The sequence below is a fragment of the Ambystoma mexicanum genome, chromosome 6q (genome assembly GCF_040938575.1).
Source record: "Ambystoma mexicanum isolate Mex_15411 chromosome 6q, UKY_AmexF1_1, whole genome shotgun sequence".
NCBI classification, from domain to species: domain Eukaryota; kingdom Metazoa; phylum Chordata; class Amphibia; order Caudata; family Ambystomatidae; genus Ambystoma; species Ambystoma mexicanum.
The window spans coordinates 285,232,260-285,258,113 of record NC_090937.1 but is presented as its reverse complement, the minus strand read 5'-3'; the positions used below and the strand labels follow the sequence as shown (position 1 = coordinate 285,258,113).

The 25,854-nt window shown below is 46.4% G+C and overlaps 1 protein-coding gene across 2 annotated transcripts in view; it reads left to right on the top strand.

The window, feature by feature from the left end:
- Positions 1-25,854, top strand: part of FOCAD (focadhesin) — a 2,926,805-nt gene that overhangs the window by 29,076 nt on the left and 2,871,875 nt on the right. For both annotated transcript variants that reach the window (XR_011282193.1, XM_069630760.1), the window contains exon 3: positions 17,243-17,317. Coding sequence is in view for 1 of the 2 variants with exons in the window: in XM_069630760.1 (XP_069486861.1) it covers positions 17,243-17,317 (75 nt within the window). In the remaining variant the exon portion in view is untranslated. The remainder of the gene's footprint in view (positions 1-17,242; positions 17,318-25,854) is intronic.

The window sequence follows — 25,854 nt, the reverse complement described above, 5'->3', positions numbered from 1 at the left end:
TACTATTACTGTAATACGTGTTTGGCTGTGTATCGAAAATGTTCCCACTCTTCCCTCCATTTTCCCCACTCTGGTTTCCATACTGTTGATTTTGCTGTCTCTGACTCTGGTTAGGGGCACTTTGGTTTTGGGCTTGGTTTTGATTACCTCCATTATTGTGGTGCTGCTGCTGCATACTATTCCTATTTGGTCCATTCGCTCCTTGGTGCCGTCTATGCTGTCTCCTCTGACCAGACCCATTTCTATTCTGCAGATGTGGACATTGCGCTCGCCAGTGTCCTTCCTCCTTACAATACGCACACTGATTTGGTCCCACTGCTCCCCCATAGATATTCAAATTACTCCTTCCTTGTGCATTCCCTCTCCCTCTATTGTGTCCTACTACTTGCTGCAGTAGTACCCGTGTTTTCAGATTTACCCGATCCTTCTCCTCTTTTTCTTTCTCCGCAGTCACTCTGTTCTCATAATATTGGGCCATGTGTAATACTTCGCCCAGCGTTTTTGCTTGCCATGCACTCTCTGATGTCATTATTAGGTTCTGGATTGGAAGGTTTAACCTCCTCACATATTTGTCAACAAATAACCTCTTTCCCGCTTCCGAGCTCACATCCTGCCCACTGAAGTCTGTAAATACTTCTTCAAACCTGTTAAAATAATCTGTAGCTAACTCATCCTTGCCTTGTACACATGCAGTCAATTTGTCCCATTTTTAATTTTTTTCTCTAGGACAATTTCTTTTAATTTCTGTACTATGCGTGCTGGTAATGATACCAGGTTCGGTCCCGGTGTTCCTCCAACCGCTTTATTCTTGTCTTCTATTGTCAATTCCGCCCATGTGGCGCCAAAGGTAGTTATGTCATCCACCTTTCTTATTTGCTTCCATATGTCTGTTGTCAGGATCACTGGGAATATTAGGTCTATGTCACCCATGGTAAGCACAAATGATTGTAGGCAGGACTCTTGTGAAACCCTGCAGGATTCTTTCTTATATCAGGTATCGTCTGCTTTATGTTGTTCACCTCCTGTCTGGAAAAGGGGACATGCACATATTGGGCGGTATAATGGGCTAGTATTACCTGCGCCGCTACATTGCCCGCTGCGGGAACCTCTACTTTGGGCACAAAGGTAGGTGGGACCTCTCTCATAGGAAATGCCCCACTTACTGTCCCTCCCCCTTTTTTCTCATGTGTAACAATATTCCCAGATCAAGTGATAGGGCTGTTTCTTCTGTCCCTCGCTCTAGTGCTCTTATATACTGCCATTATTTCGGCTGGGTTGGCCTTATCGATTTTTATATCTTTGTCTAGTAAATTTACAGCCATCGACTGCAGTGCTTTTCTTTTCATGGGCATGGAATATTCATCAAATATCTCATGTATCTCCATTGTGGGGATACTGGGATCCGACATCCATCCAAATGCTTCTCGTATGCATACTTTCACATTGTGGCCACTCTGCACTGACGACATTGAATGTTGTCGTTGTATATACATCTCTACAGCTTCCTTCCTATGTCTCCCGATATCCTTACCCCTGTACCCAGGTGCAATTAACATTTCGGCATAATCATTATCTAATTCATCTTTAAGTTCAAAAAGTCCATATACATGTTCTCTTACTTCTTCATCCCTTTGCCTACAGCGTGCTAATGTATTCAAATCCAACAATCTCTGCGGTGGTAATTTCCCAATTAACTGTTTCCATCTCTCCACCAAATATTTACCCATGCATTCCAGCACTACCTGTCTTTCGTTGCTTCTTTGGAAGTCATACATCGAAGCCAATGCTGCCGTCCCATCATTCCCGACTATACATTTCTGCATGTTGCTCAATTCCACCTTCCTTTCTTTGCTGATCGCACTGCGAGTTACCTTCGTGCATCCACGTTGTTCAGTCCCGCCTCTCGCCCCCGTGGTTTCAACTTCTACCCCGGGAGGGACGGACGGTACCCAGTCTGTATCCAAGGCGGGGGTGCGGATGGGACAATGGGAACAGGGGGTGTCTGCTGTGGGCCTGGTTGGCTAATAGGAAGTGTTACATAAGCGGTCTGTGGCTGTGGGAGGGCTTGAGCTACAGGAGGGAGAGTTTGGGCTACGGGCGGGGTTTGGGCACTAGTTACTGACGTGTTTAGTCTCGCTTCTGATCTTGGGCCTTGTTTTGTATGGATCAATATGTTTTCTATCAATTCATCTGCTATGTGCAATTCTCGTTGTGGGTATATTTTTTCTATATTCAACTGGTCACGTCTGCCTGACCTCCTTAGACACTCAGTCCACTCCTCCTCTTCCTTTTCTTCCCTACTTCACCTTTCGATTTATGCCTGCGCACATGCTTCGCTCTACTTCTAAATCGGAGCATTGCTTCCCTTCTCCAGTCCTTAGCGCGTCCTGCAGCATTTGATATCGTTATCTTTCTTATCAACACCCTTTCAATGTCCTCTATTCTTGCTATCTCAAAACTACCATTAATCGGCCACTGATGGTCTTGTTGCTTTCTGGTTTCCCTATGCAAAGTCTCACAGAATATTATTGCACCCACTCCATACCTCACATACATCTCATGCCGGCGTTCCCCCAAGTGGTGCAATTTGGCCATCTTCCAAAGATTGTCTACCACAGCGGAAAAACCCTGCTAGGGTGGACAATACCCCAGGCATGTTTCAACCTTCCCCCCGGTTAATCAACCTTACCTAGGGCGTTTGATTTTGCAAAGTCAACTCTCAACCAATATCAGGTTTACTTTGAATCGGGGAATGACTCGCCTGATAAATCCATTTGTCCTTTCGGACACAAGTCGTCTGTATACTGACACAACCAATGACGTTGTGTCTGCGTTTCTTGGCTTCCGCCTCGTTTCGGGACCCTCGCCTCCTTGTTCTCTAGCCAGGTATGTCGATCAGGGATCAGATGTGTGCAGATCTGCAAAGGAATCTCATCACTTCTACAGGGCCCCCCGAACACCTCTTGATCCTGGCTCGATCGTCCCGTCCTCGCCGTTCTCCGCCTTGACTCCATTACAACATATGCGATGGAACAAGTGGGGGAGGGTCCCTATTCGGGCGCCATCTTGAAAGGGTCCCCTAGGGATCCCTTACGTCTATGGAAACGAGGCAAGTCACCACACACGATAGATACGCCAGACACGAGGTTGTATTCCCAAAGCTAGGGTTTATTGCAAAGCAAATAGTCTCAGTTGGCCAACTCGGTCTCACGCCCCGCGACGTGTATCTCTAGACCTCGAGGGACGCAAGAGAATGAATTCGGTACATCAGTTACATATATACAAAATGCATATCATACAATCAGCTATGACATGTTTAACACCCCCCTTTATTGGGTTTCTTTGAACTTGGTGTGATGATGGACACTTTCGACAATTATGACACCTTCAAATATCTATTCTACTAACAATATGCAATTTGCAAGTGCGGAGGCATCTTTCAGTTGTTGATCAGAACACAGTGCTTCTGTTCTTGGAAGCGAGCTACATACGGGGGAAGAGTCACATTCCAGACCCTGCTATCTATGAGGTGCTATTCGTGTCCTGGGACCCGGCACGCTCTACAGGGCTCAGTAAAGGGGGGCTGTAAGAAGAGCATAATTCAAGCCTTTAGTTGCTTTATTCTAACATATTCTACCATATAACGAGACTGGCTGGCAGCTGCGAAATGATTAAATGCCCTGCAGCTCTGCTTCAAGGCTACATTCGGGAGGGAGCCGGGCATTCCTTCCTGGCGCTGCCTACGTTGTGTTTCAACGAACTCTTGTTATCCTCGCAGCCCTGCGGCCTTGTCCTTTCACGTGCAGACAACAATGTTTTACATTCGAGCAGTGTAAGCAGAAAATGTACTGCGAAGCAATAAAAACAGAAAGCAATGAGCAATGGTTAGAAAACAAAATGGCGATCCTTGTTACATCAAAATGGTCGTTCATTGGCAAACTCGGAAACCTATATGTCTGTCATATCGTGCATGAGACGGTTGGCCCACGGCCACCAAAATACGTTTGCCGTCAAATATGAGAAGTATCAATTTTTCTAGACTGACAGGGTGTCTCCTGAGAGGGGGGCCCAAATATCTTTAGGGCGTTTGGCAGGCATGAGTCTTGTGTAGCCATCTTCACAGTCATATGTCTCAATCAGGTCCCGGAATCACATAGGAATTGTGGGGGCAGCTTTCGCTTTCCAGTGACAAAGGTTATTGCTTTTGCCCACCGCTGTCGCAACTTAAAATAACCACCGGATCTTAATTGATGCTTTGCCTATGTCCCCCAGGAGGTACTTCAATGGTGTAGCCGGGATTCGAACCTCGAGGATATCGCTGAGATTGGAGGCCACTTCATCCCAGAACCGCCTTGTGGGAGGGCATTCCCAGTACATGTGGAAGGAGTTGGCCTCCGGGAGCTGGCATTTGGGGCACAAGGATTGTTTGGACCGGTCAAATTTGGCGATTATTTTATTTTTTTTTTTTCTCTTTCTCCCCCCATGTGATTTTTAGAATTTTGTATTGAATCAGCCTCAGGTTAGCATTTAGGGATATGGATTTGGTATATTGACAATATCTGCCCCATTGGGCGTCCTCGATTACTATTTCAAGGTCCCTCTCCCATTTGGTTTTATGTTGTTCTGAGAGGGGCAGTGGGATTTAACTGTACTGTATATCTTGGAGATGGTGCTGTTAAAACAGTCTTGATCCATTATATCTACCATGAATGGGTAGGGAGGTGGCTCCGTGGGGGGATGATGGCCATTTGTGTTTTAGAGCTGCCTTCAGGCGATGGTATTGGAGCGTTATTGTAAGCCCCTTTTAGTTTTTATTTATTTGTAACGTGCCGGTCGCCCGCAGGCATTAGGGCGCTACATGAAGACACAACAGACACTGAGAGACTAACGTGGAGACGGGACAGTGTAGAAATGAACAGAAAGGCTGTGAGCTAAGTCATTTCTGTGAGTTATTTAAAGAGGAAAGTTTTCAGCTTTTTTGTTAGGAATTCCCCATTTGGGAACAAGTCCCCAAGCTTCATGACTTTCTCAGGATCCCATTTCTTCTGCATCATGTTGTCAAGCAAGGAGGTGATGTCTGGGTGATAAACAACACCACACAAAGAGGTAGAGGGTGGTTATATGGAGTCTCAAGCGGACCCCCAGTAAAAGGGGGTTAACCCTATAAATTTAAACAATAAAGCCTGTGACTCCAGAAGCTATTTTCTTTGTATATTAGCGGGGAAGACGCTTCAAACCATCATCCTCTTTCAAAGACTATGATAAGACAAAAACATTTGCTCAAGTAAGTAAAGAAATACATATTTTAAACTTCATTACACAATTAGTACAAAAATATTTGTCAATAATAATAATCATACAACAATGCTTAAAAGGCTGTTCTGCTACTCAATGTCTCAATAAGCATATCAGATTCTGAAAGGAAGTGTTTACAACACCTACCATCGGGAGCAAGTTTTATCGTAGCTCATACATTAAAGTGGCTTGTGTCGTGCAAAATCACATCGGACATACCAACATCACCACTCATCCACTTCAATCCCATTCATACCATTCCCATTCTCAGTTATTCATATTCATTCACAAAACATATATAAAACCAAGCAGTGTTAAAAAGCCCAACATGTTTCTTTCCTAAACTTTTCTGGGTTCAATTCCACAGAAATTCATCAGGGGCAAAAGAGGTGGAGGTGTTTATGCACAAGTGGGTTTTTAATACCACATTTCCTAGCCTAACCACATAACATCATTAATGATTCATTGGGTTATATGGCAATCAAATCTTCTGATCCTCAAAAGGATGAAGCTACAAAAGGTGTCTTCCCCTACAAAGAAAGTAAAAAAATTGAAATTCAGTATCCATTTTGAACTATATTAAAAATCATCACTCTGGTAATGAATCCAGATCAACAAATGCTTTGCAACAGCTTAAATGTCTGGGTGATGCCACAGAGCAGAGTGATGGGTGTGTGCAGCCTACTCTGCGGAACAATGCTGCCCAAGCCTGTGTAGTGCAGGTCACCGGTTCAGGCCAACCAGGCTTCCGTATTTCTCAGTAAATATACAAGATTGTATATCTACGGGGGCAACAGCTTGCTTCTCCACTTGTATGTGGGGGTATACCTTGGTGTCGTGGAACCAATATTTGGCATAGTGAGCCTGCGCCGCATAGAAATACAGGGTGCAGGTGCTGACAACCCACCTTTATCAATCTTTTTGCTTAATTTGACACAGCTCTGTCTGACTGTTCCCCCGCCCCATACAAAGTCTGAGGCCAATCGTTGCAGTTTCTCAAAAAAAAAGTTTTGCCCGGCCAGATGGGGATGTTGCTAAATAAATAGAGTAGCTTGGGGACAACTATCGTTTTCAAGAGTGCAATGCGGCCATAAATTGAAATGGGGAGTTTACTCCATAACGTTAGTTTGGTTTCTAGTTGTGCAATGTAGGGAGCGAAGTTGGCGTTATATAACGTGTCTCTATCGGAGCGGAACTGTGCCATGGCATCTGACCTGGTAGCGATCGGTGTCAGGGGGATTATCACAGATTTAGCCTGATTAATTTTGGACCCTGAAAATTTGGCAAATTCCGTGATGGCCTGGCTGACTAGCATTAGGTTTGATGTCTGGGTTTAGTAGATATAAAAGGGTGTTGTCCGCGTAGAGCAAGACGATCTTGAGGGGACCACATGTCGGAATGCCACGGCACGAGTGTTTGTGGCATAGGAGTGGAGCCATTCCCTCTATCGTGAGGGCGAATATTAGGGGCGCTAACGGGCACCCCTGACGGGTGCCTCTCTGTAGGGTAAAGGCAGGGGACATAGTATGGTTAGTGCGAATTTTAGCTCTTAGAATTTTTATATAATAGCCGGATGAAGCTTTGGAAATGTGGGCCGAACCCCATGCGATGCAGTGTAGCATACATGTAGCGCCAGGACACAGTCAAACGCTTTTTCAGTGTTGAGTGTTACTGCTACTGATTTGGGGTCCAACTGCGCTATGATCGCAAAGAGTCTCTGCAGGTTTAAGGATGTGGGTCTAGTGGGTATGAATCCTGATTGATCAGGGTGTATCAGCTTGTTCATATGGGGGAGAAGTCTGTTTGCTATAACCGTAGCATACATTTTGGTGTCAGTATTAATTAATGAAAGGGGACGGTATGACTTGGGGTCCTGATGGGGGCATATGTGGGTTAAGTAGGACGGTTATTGTGGCTTCCCTCAGGGACTCCTGGAGCGTGCCGGACTCTAGGGCTTCTTCCCAGAATGCTAGTAATCTGGGGATAGTTCATCTGCATAACATTTGTAAAAATCGTCTGGGAGGCCGCCCGGACCCGGGGGCCTTACAAGCCGTCAAGTCTTTAATGGCCTGGACCTCGAGGGTAAACAGGCTCTCCAGTATTTCCCTGTTGCTGTATCCTAGTCTGGGCAGTGGAATGGAAGGCCTATATCGATCGAGTTCATGCGTCGTTACTTGGTCGGCATTCTTGTACGGGTCTACATAAAAGTCCAGAAAGACTTTGTAGATTTTGTCTGCTTTTGTGTGAACCGACCTGTCTGTTCTGTTGATGGACGTGATCGGTTTGAACCCCTGCTCTGATTTGATCAGGTTCACCTGCATCTTCCCTTTTTGTTACCCTCAGCATATCGTCTGGCTCTGGCTGGTTGTGCGGTATATTTTATTTCTTGTTCCGTCAGGGCTCTGAATCAATCCAGCTGTTCCTGCAGGGGTTTGAGGGACTCCATGCCCGGTGCCTGTGCGTGTGTATTTTCCAGTGCCCGGAGGTTAATTTCCAACTGGTTTAGATTGGTTCTGATGGATTTAAGTATGCCCACTGATTTGGAAAGGAAGTGGCCCCTGGTCCAAACTTTAAATGTTGCTCAGAGTGTGGCGAGCAAGGCCACCGTGCCCTCATTGATGATGAAGAATTCTATTATCTCCCTGATCTCTGCTCTCAGGGGCTCTATGATTGACTTGTCCCTCAGGAGGGACAGCGGCATTCGCCATGTGCGATGTATCCTTTCGGTGGCCTCCAAGTTTATTTCCAATAGTACCGGTTAATGGTCTTACATGGTACGTGGGAGGATGGAGCAGCCGGTCACCCGTGGGATGAGTTCCGGGGAGAGTAGCCAGTAGTCTATTCGTGAGCTGGTGGAGTGTACAGATGAATAACATGTGAACTCCTTCATTGCAGTGGATCGTGGATGTGTGCAGTTCCCTCCACACATCCACGAGAGGCATCTCAGCCATGCCCGGCTTCATAGTTCTAGCTGCTCTGGAATGGGGCCTTGAGGTACCAGCCGATCTGTCCACATGAAGGTCAAGAATCGTGTTGAAGTCTCCTCCCCATATAATCTTGGTGTCCCCCTGAGGCGACACCTGTGACATGATATGGAGGTAAATCTCTGGGGTGTCAATGTTGGGCCCATATGTGTTCACGAGGAGTACTTCATGGTTATGAAGTGCGCCCCATATTATCACGTATCTTCCTTCGGTGTCAACGTTTGATTTGGTAAGATGGAAACCAGTGCGTCAGTGTATAATGGTACACGCGCCTCTAGACTGCAAAGAATAACCTGTGCCGATTCTCAGAGGGCCCCACTCTCGGGCAAAGGAGTCCACGACTCTTGCTGTTGCATGCGTCTCCTGCAAGAATAATATGTCGACCCTTTGACGCCTGGCATATGCCAGTATTTTCCTGGATTTATACGGTTCGCCAGGCCCCGTATGTTCCATGGAAGGAGATTCACGTTATGTGTTGGGCCTGTTGAAGCTGTAGTAGGCTGTATGGTATCCTAGTGTTGCGCCTATTGTCGATGTTGTGTGATCCATGCTTGGTCCTTGTGTCAGCATTATCCTCCTTTTATCTCCCCCTTTTTCCCCCCTCACTTCCCACCCTCACCATCTCTCCAACTGGATAGTATAATTCTCCAACTCAATTTAACAGTCTGACCCAGTGGGTGGCTATGTGCGGCCACAGCTTAAAACCTTGGAACTTGCCACCTACGTGTGCATCGTAACCTTGATTTGCAGTGGATTGGGTGTGCCGGCTCTCAATTGTGGTGCTTGGGTTTTCAATTGTGAATGAGTGCATGGAGTTGTATTACGGATTCTTGCTGTCATATATTGTTCTGTGCTTCGGGGATGTGCTGCTCGATGTAGGACATTGCATCCCTGGGTGTTTCAAAGTAGTGGGCTCTTCCGGCATGTTGAAGCCGTAATTTGGCGGGCAACAGCATTGCATACAGTACCTTCCTTTCACGCAGTGCCTTCTTCACCTGGTCAAATGACCGTCTGGCTGCTTGGACCCCGTTAGAGAAGTCCGGGTAGATATGTATCCGGTTAGAGTCGTGGGACAGGGACCCTTTGTCGCATGATAGGCGAAGGATTAGATTGCGGTCCCAGTAGTTGAGGAGGCAGGCTATTCTCATAAGTGGAGGAGCACCTGGTTTGGGTGGTGGGGCCAGGGATCTGTGGGCCCTTTCTACCAAAAAGTGCTGCGAGAACTGGGCCTCTGGAAACGGTGAACAAAGGATGTCCTCCAGGTATTGATCCATTGGTACGTTCGTGACTTTCTCCACCATCCCGACCACCCTGATATTATTGCGACGGGATCTGGATTCAAGATCCTCGTATTTGTCGCGGATAGATTTGAGATTCTTTTGGATCGCTTCAATTCCCTTACCATGAGTGACCGATGTGTCTTCCAGGGTACTCGCCCTCTCCGACACCCTGGCGTTCACTTTTTTTGTATGTCAGATCTGATGGAGGCAATATCATCCAGTTTTGTGTTGACAGCTGCGAACCCAGCTTGTAGCGCACTTATGTATGGGTCCCTGTTTGATTCGGTGTGCAGTTGGGAGCTGTTAGGAGTAACTTGGGTGGAGCCCTGGGAGATATCTGTGCCGTTTGCACTAGTGAAGGCATCCATGGGTCCTTTCTTATTGCCCCTGACCCAGTTTGTCATGACCGACACACTCCGTGTGGATCAGGGGGGTGACTACTCACCGTTGCTGTTGTACGTTCAGGCACTTATGGTGTGTTATGAGGTGATATGAGGCTGACGGCACTTGGGGTCCGGCCAATTTTAGCCTTGGTATTATGGCCTACCAGTTCCTTGTGTGGTTACCCCAACGGAATAGCTTAAATACTACCAGGCTGACCGTGGCTATATGGACTGTACGTTCCCATGCATCCGGATCTGGCTATTATGGCTCTGAGTTGTTAGCCCTTCTGCCGTGGCGTCAAGACCATTGTACCAGTGCAATTTATCTTATTTGTTAAAGCTGTGTGTGCAGCATCTGAGCAGGGCCCGCGCCTGTGAAATTGTGCAGATTGTTTGGGATGGTGACCCTAGGACACAGTGGGCCCCTACTTGGCACCCTTGGTTATTGCGGTGTGCTGCCGGACCCGGCACAGCTTCTCACACTGCGATACAGGGTGGCTGGGGTCCGTTAGTCTTTGTTTGCAGGCCTCTACATGGAATCAAGTCACGCTCGCTCAGGAGACGTGCATCGGGCGGGATAGCCGGTACAGTTTGGAAGTTCTCAACTGGCAAGAACTGGAGAGAAGCCGTCTCACTTCTGTCGCTGGGAAACGGATTCTCCAAGGGGAGCCTCGAAGCGGATGCGAACTCGGGGGAGCAGTGAGACGAGGTTGCGGCTCCTGGCGGCCCCCGCACGGATATGCTGGGTCGCTGGGACTCTGGGTACTTCCTGTCGTGGCCGCTGATGTTTCAGGCATGCGGGTGGCCTCCTGACTATAGGATAGGACACGTACCTTCAGCTGCGCAATCTTGGCTGTAGTGCTGCCCCGTCTCACCACGCACCTCCGGGTCCACCCTGCAAGTCGATCTCCAGACATCCTGGCAGGCAGGTGAGCCCAACCGCCCCCAGGGTCGGACGATGGGGGGAGCGGGGCGGGCAGCGAGGAGCGGGCTAATAATGGCACTGGGCGCCTCTCCGGGTGTCCGATGCCTGCTGCTACTCGGTCACTGCGCCTCCCGCACCCCGCTGTGCTAGCTGCTGGCGAGGCAGCCGGTCTCCGGATGTTCGGGGGAGTTTCACCTGCTTCACAAGTGGGGAACCAGTGACCACTCCCTGGCTCCAATACTCTGAGTTCGGGGTCACTGTCAGACCGGTATCTTCTCGCCAAGCACAGTACTCGTGGATATATAGCATCACTGGCCCCCCAGCCCCCTCTTCACTCAATGGACCGTTGTCTCCTGCAGTGCAGCAGGTTTTGGCGTGCACCGCATGAGCCAGGCCGCTCGTCTCTCACCAGGCCACAGCTCATCACAGGCTTCAGAAGAAACAGATTCCCATCAGACTTCGCACAATAGTGCCTTGTCTGGTGCCGTTTGCATATCTGATTTCCTTTGTGCCGGCACACGCTGCGCAATGCAAGATTTCAATAACAGGATCTAAGGCGTTACGGAGCTCTCACTTCAGGTGGTCATCCTTGCTGGCGCACACCAGTGCCCCCGTGCATATTCTTTATAGAACTCACTAGGTAGTCCATCCAAACCCGATGTCTTCCCCGTTGGCCAACCCCAATTGTGTTTTGTATGTCTTCCACTGTCAGGGCTGCCGCTAAGCTATCCCTTTCCTCTTGGTTCAGTCCTGGGAGGTCAATGTCGTCCAACACCACCTCCAGGTGGGTGCCAGACACCGGGGTCCCTCTTGTTACAGTAGATGATAAAAATCCCAGAACGCATCATTAAGCCCATTTTGGGTGTGGCACAAGTGCCCTGTCCCACATTTATCTAATGTATAGGCCCCTGCTGCCCCTCCTTCTTGTATAGCCATGCAAGTAATCAGCCAGGGTTATCCCCTTCTGTATGCTGCCTCTCTGTGTATTTAGCAAAACTGTGCTTGCCCAATCTTTCCCAGCAATCTACATTTCTGTTTTAATTCCTCTGCTTCCGCATTTCTATTATGATTTTGCCCCCTGGACTGCTCTAATTTCCTCAGTCGCACTTAATTCTCTTTTAATGGTTGTTTGTACATCACTAGATCCCGCTATTGCGTCTCCTCTGACCACCACCTTCAATGACTCTCAAAAGGTTCCAGCACTAGGTACACTGCCCAAATTGTGCAAGACATAGTCTCTGATGCACTCTTGAATGCAGTCAAGAAATGGAGGATCTCTCAATGTTTCATTCCTAAGCCTCCATGTGGGTATCGGGGGGGGGGGGGGGGCACATATTGCCACTGTAGGCTAAGTGCGGCATGATACGACAAAACCCTACCTTTTTGTATTGCGCATGTGTAATGCGATGAATCAATTCTCTACTCGCACACAAAAAATCTATCCTTGTGTGTACCGCGTGTGGGGCTGAAAAACTTGAATAATGTCCGATGTCTGGGTGCAAAACACTCCAGGTGTCCTCTATTGATTGATATTGATATTTTATTTGTATAGCACTCGTACACATGTTTCAGAGCGCAACGAGGCAAGGGAGGGGAACAAGGGAGTACAAAAACAACAATCTTACAAGGCCCAGTGACATTGAGAACGCGCAAGTGCATGGGAGAGGGAAAGGGGAAAGTGCATGGGAGTGGGGAAAAGTGGAAAGTGCTGAGTTAAAGGAATAAAGATAGATAATAAATAAATAGTAAAAATGAACAAATCATGGTAGTGCACTCAATAAGTGGCAAGTGCTAGGTATAAGGCAACAGACTGGTTGTGTCTGATAAGTGCAGAAACAAAAATGGAGGGAGCTGTATGGTTACAGATAAAGACCCCAGTGCAAGGGATCGCCAGGAGGCAGTGCGGGTGGGTGGCAGAGTGAGCAGGTACCTGGGCCTGAGAGTCTGAGGGTAAGCCAGGTGCACAGTGCCGAGACAGAGTAGATCAGCAGGGGAAAGGAGGAGCGAACGCAGAAGTAAAGAGGAAGGTCTTGTGGTGCTTCCGGAACCAGAGATGGGTCTCCTCAAGTTTCAGAGAGGCTGTTCCAGAGGGAGGCCCCAGCCGAAGACCGAGATCTACCCCCCGCTTGTCTCTTTAAAAAAGGACTGACCCTGAGGGAGTTGGAGATAGAGGAGCGAAGTGCTCGAGAGGGGAGTTATTTACAGAGGGATAGTTGAAGGTATTTTGGACCCTGGCCCCAGAAAGCCTTGTGGACAATGCAAAGGGTTTTGAATGTAATCCTAGAAGTCACTGGGAGCCAATGGGGAGATTTCAGAGCTGGAGAGATACGATCCCAGGGCTTGAGGCCAATGACAAGTCTCCCAGTCCTGTTCTGGATAAGTTGCAAACAGCATAGAGTAGAAGCAGATAGATTTAGAAAGAGGCTGTTACAATAATCCAACCTAGAGAGAACCAGGGCTCGAGAGACAGTGAGCTTCTGGGAATAGGAGAGGAAAGGCAGAATACCTCTGAGGAGGTGCAGTAGGAAGTTTGACTTTTTTTGAGACGACATAGATGTGGGGAGAGAAGGAGAGCGTGGAGTCAAAGATGACCTTAAGGTTCTTAGCATCACAGGTGGGGGTAGGAGGAGAGTTAAGGGAGGTCGGCCAGAGAGTGACAGGAAAGGAGCATGCAGGTGTGCCAATGAGGAGGATCTCCCTCTTGCTGGCATTCAGGCAGAGATTGTTGGCAGCACACCAATCTTGAATGACAGAGAGGCAGTCAGAGATGAGAGAAGGCGAGGAGGTGGCTGAGGGGAGCCTGAGTGTCATCAGCATAGCACTGAAATTTGGAGCATAAAATGGCATGGTGGATGACAGTTGCCAGGTATTGGTTGAAGAGCCAGGGTGAGAGGTTAGACCCCTGGGGAACACCACAGGTAGGAAGGGAGATAGATGAAAGGAAGGACCGAAGTTGGACCTCGGAGGGTCGATCAGAGAGTAAAGAGGTCAGCCAGGCCAGAGCCTGATCAGTGATACCCAGGTTGTTACAGAGACTGTTGAGCAGGATGGTATGGTTGACTGTGTCGAAGGCAGAAGATAGATCGAGTAGAATGAGGACAGAGGGAATGTGAGAGTCAAGGTTGGAGAGCAGATCTCCACAGATGTTCAGGAGAGCAGTTTCCATGCTTCTGGCAGCTCTAAAGCCAGATTGGTGGTCGTTGAGACAACAAACAGAATCAGAATGAAGGTTAAGCTGCGAGATGGCCAGCTTTTCCACGTGTTTGCCCAGAAAGGGAGTGATGGAGATTGGCCGATAGTTGGACGGCAAGAAGGGTCAGCAGTGGGTTTCTTGAGACGAGCGTGCACAAGAGAGCGCCTCAAAGGGGAGGGGAAGGCTCCTGGGGGGAAGGAGAGGTTGCAGAAATCAGCCAAGGCAGGAGTGAGGGTGTTAATGTGGTCCTTGATGGTTTTGGAAGAACCGGGATTAACCGGGTTTGACAAGACTTCAATAGATCGGACTTGTCTAGAGACCTCACCAGGGGAGAAAAGAGGAAAGGAAGAGAAAGAGGGTGGGGACGGGGTGTCTGTAGGAGGGCCAGAGTTTTTGCTCTAAAGCAAAGGAATCCAGGAGCATCCGTAATGCCCTGGCAGGTGGAGCCGGTCTCGTGTATTTGGTGTCTGACCTATTCAGGGTTGGGTCTAGAATGCAGTTAAGATCTCCCCCCTCCCCCCACCACCCCATACCATGCTACTTTCTCGATATGGGCCCAGCCGTGAATATAGTGTTTGAAAGAATCCGGCTGCTCCATGATTGGGGGCATACGTATTAACCAAACAAGTGTCTGTGTTGCAAGAGGCCCTGTACCAGCACCATCCTACCCTCACTGTCTGTTTTAATGTGCGTGACTTTAAAGGGCACTGACGGCGCTATCGATATCAAGATGCTGCTAGCATAGGCAGAATACGGGAACCAAATACCTGTCCCTTCCATTTAGTTGCTAACAATGCTTGTTTTTCCGCCGTAAAATGCGTTTCCTGTAGCAAAGCAATATCCTCTTTAGAGTGCTTAAGATGTGTAAATACCCTGTTTCTCTTCACATATGCATTCAGACCCCTCACATTCCAGGTTAGTACATTTATAGTTCCCGCCATTCGCTTCTGACCACTCACATCCGACTGCTCTTTGATATCCCATCAAGCTTCCTTTCCTCTGCTTGCTATGCTCCCTCCTGAAATGCAGTGTTGCTTTCCCCCATCTTCGTGCATGCAGGCAACCCTTCCCCCTCTTGAACTTCCCCAACTAATAACCGCTTCCTAGCTTAGTTACCCTTGCTCAGGCATGTCCGCCTCTCGCATTCGCCTCTAGCTGTCATGCCTGGGGCTGGTGCACAAAGGTTGGACACCAAAACAAGTGCCCCCCCCTAAGGATAGAACTTGGCGGGTGTGGCGAGCGCAGCCATGGGCGGTCTCCTCTTCCTTGTTGCAAGTGTTGACTACTAATTTAACTACTTTCATCAACCGAGGAATCTGAGCTGGAAACCAGGGCTGCTAAATTAGGGCTAGCTGACAGGTTTGAGCCGATTATATTGTCATAACTTACTGAGGATGGCCCAAATGAATTTAGTTTCAGGTTTAAAGAGTAGAGCCATTATTATCAATGGTAGGCGATGAACAGGGAATATGGTTGTCAAATTAACCAAAGGGTTCAACAGGAGGGAGAAGTCCTAGTTGGGTTTCTACCACTTGAGGAATAGGGACTGCAGAGTCGAAAAAACCCAGTGATTTTGGACTGCAGTACCGCTATTGTGTCTGTTTTGTCTGGTTTGTCTTTCTTTGGGCATGGTATGCCATATATCCCAGCCCAGTGTTTAGTTGTACTCCAAGTGTTTTCCTGTGTTTACTGTTCAGCTATGGAGACCAGATCTTCGCTGGTTAACACGTTGCATATGGGCTGTGGTTAACGCACCAAACAGCTACAAAATAATACAGTACTGCATTTGTTGACTGTGTCAGGAGCAAGCACTGTAGAGCTGAGCACTTGGGGCGTCAGGAAGAAATTACAAGTCTTCACACCTGACCAAGCCAGTCCTCGACAGCAAACTCGGCAAAGGAAAGGGTGGGGAGGTCCCAAAGCACCCAAACACCTGACCACTCCAAGCTCTCTGCGATAAGTGAAGGTTTTGTAATTTAGCACTGCCTCTTCCTGTCAGCACAGCAGTCGAAAGTAAGGAAATACCAACAGCTCCAATACTTTTACCGTCGAATATCAGGGAAGCCAGACTCCAGAACTCTCCAAACATCTAGGAACCCGTCATGCTATATTCCCTAACGTCTATTGGCGTGCATAATTTCTTCGTTTCAGGGTGAACATCTTACCTACAGGAGAAGTAGTGAACATAAGGAACAAAGAAAGAAGGGCTTCTGTCCCCTGTAAACACGTGGCAGGATTGATGAAACCGAATCTATACAACTTTCAGGGATCAACGTCCCCCTTTTGAATAATCTAATATGTACATTCTTGGACAACTTAGTCCATGATGTTGGCTGGCTAAATATAGAGATTCTGGTTGCATGTGGCATCTGGAAAGGAAACATCACTGTTGATTGCACTTATCCGATGCCTACACAGAATTAATTTAATTAAAAATAAAAGTGAGATCTGATATAAGTTAAACTGGTTTACTATCTGAGTTGTTAAATGAATTTTAAAAGGAAAGCCTGTGAGCTAAGACTATTGCTAAACCTGTGGAAAATATTTCATTTTTATTATTGCTAAACTTGTGGAAACTTTGTCATTTGTATAGCTAATGTATTTTAATGGTAAATTTATAAGCTAAATGTATATGTAACTGTTTATTTTTATTTGTGATTGTGTAAAAAGTTTTTGTAAACTGTATCATACTTAAATACAAAAAAGCTGGAAACATTTGAATTAAAAATTAACAAAAGAAACAAGTGGTTTAAGTTTTACGCAGTAGTATTTACTACACATGAGGTGTCTCCAAAAAGCCCAGTGAGAGATTCACTGAGCATTTTTGCCCTAACATTTTCACAGTAACCCGTGATTTGTGGCAATGATTCTGTTTGCCGGAAGATTTTAAAGAGCTGTCCATGGGGAAGGGGTTCTAGAGACGAGCAGCGTGCCTTTAATGCGAAATTCATAATTAAGTGGCAATTTGTATTTGAGTGTTGACAATTAAGTGATATGTACAAATCTAAATGTTCTGCACTCAAAACACCACACTTCTCAATGAGTTTGCGTTATGGGGAGCAGTTACTATTCTACTGAGAAACAAGCTGACTTGTTTACAACTGTATATCAACACATATTGCGATAAAGATGAATTGTCTGTGATTTTGCGAGACTGTACAATTTCTCTTTTCTTCCTGCAGGCTGTGGCCCACCTTATTACTTCTGTGCTGAAAGAGAATGTTTCTTCAGACAAGATTAAGCAGTCATCTAACCAGGTCTGTATCAATGACATTGTTTCTTTCTGTCACCCTTGGTTAAAAGGCTGCAGGCACTTAACTTACAAAGGGTGCTGATAAATGATGGCATTTAATTTTGGTGTATTTAATTCAGCAACATACATGATAGATTGCTATCCAGTTGAAAGCCATCCACCCTCTCTTCCCTGCTACCCGATACAGCTGTGCCCCTCTGTATACTACCCGCACTGTATATTTCTGTTGCTACCACTGACAAGCGCTCTGTTATGTATCTGTAATGTTGTACACCTCTGTAAAGCGCTGAGTTGCTTCTTGAAGCTATGTCCACGATCAATAAATACCATAATAATAATAAATACTATGGAAAAACCCAAGGGTCTTTCCCGGCCTACTCCCCAGGGATCCTCTACACAGGTGGTCAGGGGAGGGCCATCGCTTTTGTATCCCGACCCTGGGGGCGGAAAAGCAAGGGATGATCACCTGGGTAGAGCGTCCTCAGGGATTGGGGCGGGAGTACCCGAGGGTGAAACATGGTATACCCCGTTTCTTGACAGTGACCTGCCCAAACCACCCTCAACAGGATGTATTAAGACACACAATCTTCTTGGCCCCAAGTAGCACTCAAGTACTGTCACAAAGAAGAGGAAATCCAGAGGAGTACAGATTTCCTAGGAGAAATACCACTATGGTACTGGGACGAAGAAGATGCAGATGGAGGCATAGGACACGTCCCACTAACAATGCCAGGCAGGGCCAGGGAATTGAAATCGACCAATGCCTCCTGCAGCCTATCAAGTCTTCAGAAGAATATAAAAGGCGACGTGGTTGCAGAGTGGTCTGCAGTCAACACAGTTTGGTGATGATCCCCTGCCGGTCTGTCTTCAGTTGATGTTTTTGGAAGGCAGACCTAATCCACAAAAACCTACTAAATCAGCAGACCGGAGTGGTAGCAGAGTGGTCTGCAAGGGATCGACTGAGTATATCCCCTGCATTGTTTAGAACACAGGAAACAATAGCTGAAACACTTTGAGTCTTTCAATCCACCTACAGGAAATTCTAACACTACACACGTGCTGCTGGATAGCTCTCTACAAGCAACTCTGGGGGAAGGATTTGACTCTGCACGATGCTTCAGAGCTATCCGAGAGCCCTATTGCAGCCCTAAACTTAGTTCTGCAATCCTTAATTTACATTTAACACTATAGCATATGAAGTGAGAGCAAATTCAGGCATATTAAATGAGAGGTTATAGGTCAAAGGATTGAATCAAAAGGATTGAAATACAATAGGGTAGAATCAAAAGGACCGAAAACAAAAGGGTCGAGATTTGTATTTTATTTTTGGGGTGGTCTCCTCCCAAACCACTTTTTTGTTGTGGTAAAAACCACTTTTTTTTCCTATACGGAAACCCCAAAAAAAATATATATATTTTTTAAAATGCAACTCTTTTGTTTTAGGTCCTATTGACTCGACCCTATTCGATCCTTTTGGATTTGAACCTTTGACCGGACACCTAAATGAGATGAGATGTTTCCTTCAACAAGGCCAACAAAAATCCCTAACACTGAAAACGAAGTGTTAGCTTGCAATCCATTACAGTCCAATTGTGCAGATAATTCCACAATCTCAAACATAAAAAAAGGTGACAAATGGCAAGGAGGCTACACAAATAGCAGGTATATCTGCGAGCGTTGACCCTCCAATCATTGACTTAAGCACTACTTCTCCAAAAAAATAGATCTAAGAATATGAATGCCGAATTGAAATCCAGAACGAAAGGATCACAAACATTCAACGAAGAATTGTTGCCGCGGTAAATAGGGTGGAATGCACCAAAGGGCTTGCTCATCGTCCCAAGCAAATATCAGGAAGGAAGGGTGCTTCGTTCTCGAGGGAAACATCTGAAAGGTCTTCACAGAGCAAACGGCTTCCCATCAACATAGTAACCTGCCCCGTCACCTTGTTCAGAACTGTAAACAAGGACAAGTTGAGCAAGCGCCCAGGTCTATCGTAGGCACAAAAACCCAGAAACTAAATCTGAGCACACAAAAGGATGGATTGTAACCTCCTTGCATGCACAATTCCTCTGATTTTCATGGGATACGAGCCACCCAAACCCGACTTGAACCAATAAAGCCCCTCAAGACGATGGTTGTTTATCTGCTCGGCTCCCTCCAACACTGATGTCGAATACCTATCTCACAATCGCCAATAGAGTCAGGGCAGGGAAACTGAGAGCTATATCCTGATCTTCGAATCAGTGTTTGAAGAAGAAAGTAACATAACATTTAATCGACAAAGAGTATTGGAGTTGCTTTCGACTATCCCGGATCTAACTTCTATATTATCGAATGACCTAAAGTTTGTGAACTTATTTGATTACGCCCACTTGGGAAAATGCGGTGTCCATTCAGAAACCAAGAGTAATTTCTACTCGAGAGCTTTGAATGCAGTAAAGCGACCTGAGGGGAGGACTGTGCTAATGCCTTTCAGCGTCCAATCATTACTGTAAAACGTTACTGTGCCTACAAGAAAGTCAGGAGTTCGAGTTGGGGCTGGCTTGCTTCAACCTTTCCTACCTCGACGGGTACCTTGAACGCACGTGGCCACAACTCATTCTTAAGTAATGTAAAGAAACAGTTTGTCGCCGACTTTGATATAATACTTCTCCAAGAAGGAGTATTCCCGGGATCCTTTGTTCAGCTGGCTAGGGGACAGCTATTGCTCTTGGATCCCAACCCTGGGGGACGGACGGACGGACGGACGGACGAGCGAGGGAGGATCCCCTGGGCAGGGGGTCCTTGGGGACTATGGGAGACACGCCGTTGGGCAAGACATGGTATTCCTGCCATTCCGATACACCCCTACCAGACCTCGCCTCCGTTGTCATGGGATATAGTCCCATCATACCCCAGTACCTTTCTGTAAGGAAAAGGTGAAACCATCAGGGAAAACAAAGACCGTCCCTAAATTCCAACATGCGTTTTACCCCTCTTTCCTCAAAACCCACTTTATAACAACCCTACATTCAAACCTTTTCCTGACAAAAATCCACAACATCTTTATCCTTTTTTTGTAGAACACCACAATTCCCATAATCCCATTTCCCCTATTGAAATACCCAAGGACTGGGACGAAGAAGAGGCTGATGGGAGTCAAGAGGATTACCCGTAGGAATCCATGGCCAATGGATTCCTTTGGCCAGTCTCTATGTTTCATCAGTGACATTCTCAGTGGTGAGAGTGTCACTGATGAAAGATTGGTGAAACCGCAAGTGAGGTTATCCAGATAAAAGTGGAATATTGGGGATGAAAGACCCCCTTTTCTACATGATAGCAGAGTGGTCCCGCACCACGTGGGTGCCCAGTTGAAAGATCTCTGCCAGGAAGGAATACTGCAAATAGAACTTTTGAGATTGGATAGAAAGATCGAAGTAGTCCTGCGAGGGTTTACGAAAAATCCCTAGCACAATCGAAAGTCTTTGGTCCCAAGGAATAACTATGATACTGAAAAGACAGGCTTGAGCCCAGTCGAGGGGAGCCTGCAACAGTGACAAACATATAGTATTGAAGTTACTCATGTCAAAGGACATTACGAAAAGTGAAAGCAAGGTCTGAGCCTGAACGAGGGGGGCCTACGGTGTCTTTGACAGCAAAGGGAGTCCGAGCCCAGCTGAGGGAGACCCTGGGCTGGATGATCTATTCGAAGTGTGCTGCAAGCTAAAGGAAGAGAACTTTAAGTTGGGTAGATCTTTTTGTTGAACAAGACTTTCTTCGAGCGAGAGATTGTTTGTGCTGTGAAGAGACTTTGGGCCTCATTACGAGGTTGGCAGCACTGGCCCCGGCAGGCAGACTCGTAGTGTGGCAGTCCAGAAACGAGTGCCGGTAAGCGTACTCTTGTTTTCGGACTACCACACTTGTAATGAGGCTTCCTGTCTTAGAAGGTCCTGCTGTGCCTTAGAGACTGCCTCTGCGTGCTAAGAGAAGCCAGGGCGTGCTATAGAGCCTGAGTGCTCTACCTTAACCTGTGCTGAAAAAGTGGGGAAGGGAACTTTATTGCTCTACCATTCTGACATATTATTTTGGACACTTTCTTTTTGCATTTCATACCCCTTTCACATTTTCTTGCATTTAGAGGTAGGGATTGGTGTAGGCCCTTTTATTTTGACAAGACACCACTAGGACTGCATATTTTTTTTTTATGGTTGTAGCTTGCTCCCATCTGGAGATTTAGGATTAGATAGGTGGTTTTCAAACTTTTTTAAAGTCAATAAACACCCTGGACTATGATCACTTGTCTGTCGTCTTACTGTTGATTGCATGGTTTCCTTACAACTCTGACAGCCATGAAAAACAAACAGTTCCACCAATTTAAACAAAATACTGTGAATTCTGATGCTTTTCTAGTAACAATGATCTGCGTCATAAACGACCCGGGTAAACAGTCTGTGATGCTAATTATCGATGTTTACTTCTACCCCACTAGTATGGATGTTGATGTGATTGTATTTTAATAACCTGGCTTGCTGACTATCTGTCAGGCCCTGTAATTATGGCTGGGAATTTAAACTGAAAATGCCAAATGGGTGAAGGGGGTGGGGCGAACTAAATGATTCTGTTATCGCCCCACTCACCCATCTACACTGGAAGGAAAACTGTGGCAATGTATGGTCTACATTTTTGTCTAGATGGAAATTTATTCGAACCAACCGTTTGAGGGTCTATGTCGAAAGTTCCGACATGGTCAAATGTCTTTTCTAATTCCGTTAGACTATTTTTTTTAAAAAAAATCTTGAGGTGGAGGAGATTATAGAATTGCAACTAGTTTCTAGCCGGGTACCTTCCAGAGAACCAGAAGAGTTTTGATCAAGTGGGTCTTTAGTGGTGTCTGGACAGGGAACCAGGTTGGCACAATATAGTGCCAACTTGGAGATAGTAAATTCCGACCTCTCGGACTGGTGTTACAATATGTCTATGGGAAAAAAGTTAAAGCACTCAGTTCCAGGGAAATTCTCAGATATTGTGTTAAGACTGAGAAAATAGTGGTACAATAGTACACAAGTCAAATCTAAGATCTCTGTTGAAGGGGAAAGACCATGTATTTGACAGGGAAATTCCACGGCGAAAGAGTCCATTGACAAAGGAGTTGAGGCGTTTAGTTAAATGCATGCTAAAATCGTAGGAGAACAAAGAAAAGGGGAACAAAAAGCTGAACCAGTTCAGAATCTAGTGCAGAATATCCCATAGGGGGGAACATATATGTAAAAAACAGGAATTACTGAGTATGTTTGCTACCCATGACATTCGTGCGATCTGGTGGATCCTAAATAACAAGGGTAATAGTCAGCCCCATTGTCAGTCATCTGGAGTTTTGGAGGAGGTCTGGGTCGACTATCTTAACAGACAAATATGAGACCAATGACAAAAATGAGGTGAGGTCGACCAGCGTGAATACACATCTGGGGATGGAGCCCCCACTGGTATTTGATCTGTGAGGCATAGAGTGCATCATTGATACATTGAATAACTAACTCTTGAGCCTGTGGGCCAGATGGAGTGACAAACAGCATTATTAAAAGGCAGCCAGCGCTCTGGGCGGATATCCCTCCGGCTGAGGCCTCACCTGACCGCTAAGGGGTTCTGCATATATTCACTCCACAAAAAGGGGTGGCAATTTCTCGAACCTTCTGGCAACGCACTTGCGCATTGATGAGCAGCTGTTGGTTGCCAGCTGGGTCAACCGACAGTAACCTCAAGGGGCAAAGTGCTTCCCTCCTCTAAAAACACGCACCACGGAAAACAGTCCCGTAACTCATAACAAGACATAACAAAGCTAGCTTTCCCAGCAGAAATGTCATTGACTGCATACCAGGTTTGGAAAGCATGTTTTCTTCAGCATCGTGAATCTAGCTCTCAGCAAAATGAGTACAGCTTTTCACTGCGGCATGAAGTAAATATCCATCATGGCTCGGAGTGCTCCCAGAATACACTGCGCACCAGGGCCATGTTTTAGCTCAAGCATAACAATTACACAGAAGGGTCTCAAGGCCTAGTGCCAGAAAGATTGCCAAAGTTCATAGCATAAGAGAGGGTATATGCTTCCGTTATGTGAATGGGGGTCAATGGATCCTTGTATGCCGTGACCGGGAAGAAAACGCCAACTTCGTATCTGCACCATTTCTTCATATTGAATAAGCAAAAAATAATGAGTATTTGCAACAATATCTTCCTCTTGCATAGCATGTAACATCCTTTATTGAATGTGTAATTGTATATGTCCTCGGATAACCTCTGTCACTGTACCCTAGCCCCCTGACAAAACCATCCGCTTTATAAAAAAACATGTTTTATAAGTGCATTGGTTCCAAAGAACCTTTTACACTATTATTAAAAGAATAAAAGTTAATAGCAAATATGCATAACCTATCATTAGAAGATCAATGAATATAAATAGAATAAAATCGTTACGCAACTATTAACATTAAATAAAAAAGGAAGCAATTGGGGAGCTAAAATCCGACACGTCTGAAATTGCATACAGAATGTGCATTAAGCATAATGTATTTAACAGAGCAACCGTCTGAATGCATGTCAAACATTTTTTCAAATATGATAAGATTCAGCTGTGATAACGGAGTCCGCTGAATAAATCAAAGACCAAAATTGGTCAGAAGCAATGTTGGAGAGAATACTAACAAATCCACTACACTCTTTAACATAATGCTCGATCAGAGAAAAACAGTCAGTTGAAATATGACGAGCGGGTCCTATTCCACCCTTGCATAGGTGACATAAACTTTCCTTGCTAGGGATACCCATCCGGGCCCCCACGTATTCAAAGGTGGGCAAGATATTTAACCGTCGTAAATACAAGATATAGCGACATAGATTAAGATCACACTGGTTTAACAGACAACTACACAGGAGCTCTGGAATGAAGCTTTGTGTGGATTATCTTCTTAAAAGATAGCAGAGATGTTTTGGGAGCAATCCCAATCTGCTGTTTTTACTTTGAGTTTGGAATGGAATTCATAGAAGCGTTCCTCAGTAGCAATGTCAATACCAATAGCTTTGAGATGTGACATTGAGGTTCTCTTTAGGTCACAATATGCCTGATTGTGAGAATTATTGTTTAAGGTATCTCCGATAAGGCCTAATAGGGAATTTCTTTTTCTTCTTGCCCAAGATATTTTAGCAAATCATTTGCAGCAATTTTTTTTCCACAACGACCGTAGAGAGATGAGCCCAAGTTTGCATCTCAAAGCTTCCATAGTGATCGTTCTAGGAAGGCCTAACGTAGAGTGAAGAGCTTTCCCCTCAATATATCATGTGTGGCGAATCCCGAGATATCCTCACTGCTTCAAATGGGGGAGCTCCTTTCCATGAGGCCAGGGAGGTAAGGTCGCTACCCAATAGTCCTCCTGGGGGTGGTACCCAGCAGGTGGATCTCATGGGGAGGGAGAACCCCATTGAGAGTAGTGACTATCTTGGGAAAATGCGGTATCCCTTTGACCCTCCTAAATTCCCTCAAAACCCCTCTTTTTCCACACTCCCCAATGTCTCCATGTCTTATTGCAGTATACTCAGGTAAGTATTACTGGGACGAGGAAGATGCCGTGAGTAATGAAGATCGCTGACAAGAACAAATGCGTACGCTGTAGCCTTTCTAATGATCCTATTGGTCAGCTGTCATTCAAAGGCAGCAAGGGAAGAGAAGGGGTGGTGTCATAGTTGTCGGTGCGGCCGAAGCCGAGAGAGTGCCCAGCGATGTGCAGGACTGCAGAGCAGAGAAGCAGACAGTTCCCAGAAGGGATGCAGAAAGCAGACTAGAGGAGAGTGAAAACGCCGGCCGATGATCGAAGCTGCTGTAGTGCCTCCAAACTGCCGGCGAGCTGCAGGGGAGATGCATAGAAGACCGGGGAAGATCCTGGTGAGCCAAGAAAGCAGAAGAAGCGTCTGGGAGATGCGCCACCAACCAGAGGGAGGCGGCCAATATCCTTCAGGTACATGGGTGGCTAGTCCCAGGGTGAGGGGAGCCAGATGGTGCTTTAAGACTACAGTGATGGATAGAAAGAATATCCACGGTGGGGCAGAGTGACCTAGTGAAAGGGGCCTGGGACCCACATATGGAAGAAATACGCCGTCCATGCACAGACCTTGGCAGGAGAGTAAACCAAGGCTGTGGATCAAAGCGAGACCAGCCAAAGGGAAGGTTGTGAACTACCAAGTGGGGGGGGCTGGACCTATATCAGTAAGATATACCCCAACTAGTGATAACAGGGGATCCAAACTTTGCATACATAGAGGATACTCGGACCTTGGCAGGTGAGTAAACCAAGGCTGTGGGGGGGGGGGAGGGGGGAAGAGAGAGACAGAGAGAGAGAGAGAGAGAGAGAGAGAGAGAGATATAACACGACTGTTAACCTAAGAACTTCCTCTGAGTGGGTTGACCTCTTCTCACCTTGCCTCTACCTCTCAAATTCACCTCCTCTGAATCCACCTGGAAGCTTCTAATCCCCCATGTGGGCTCTTCTGCGACACAATCTCTTTGTATTC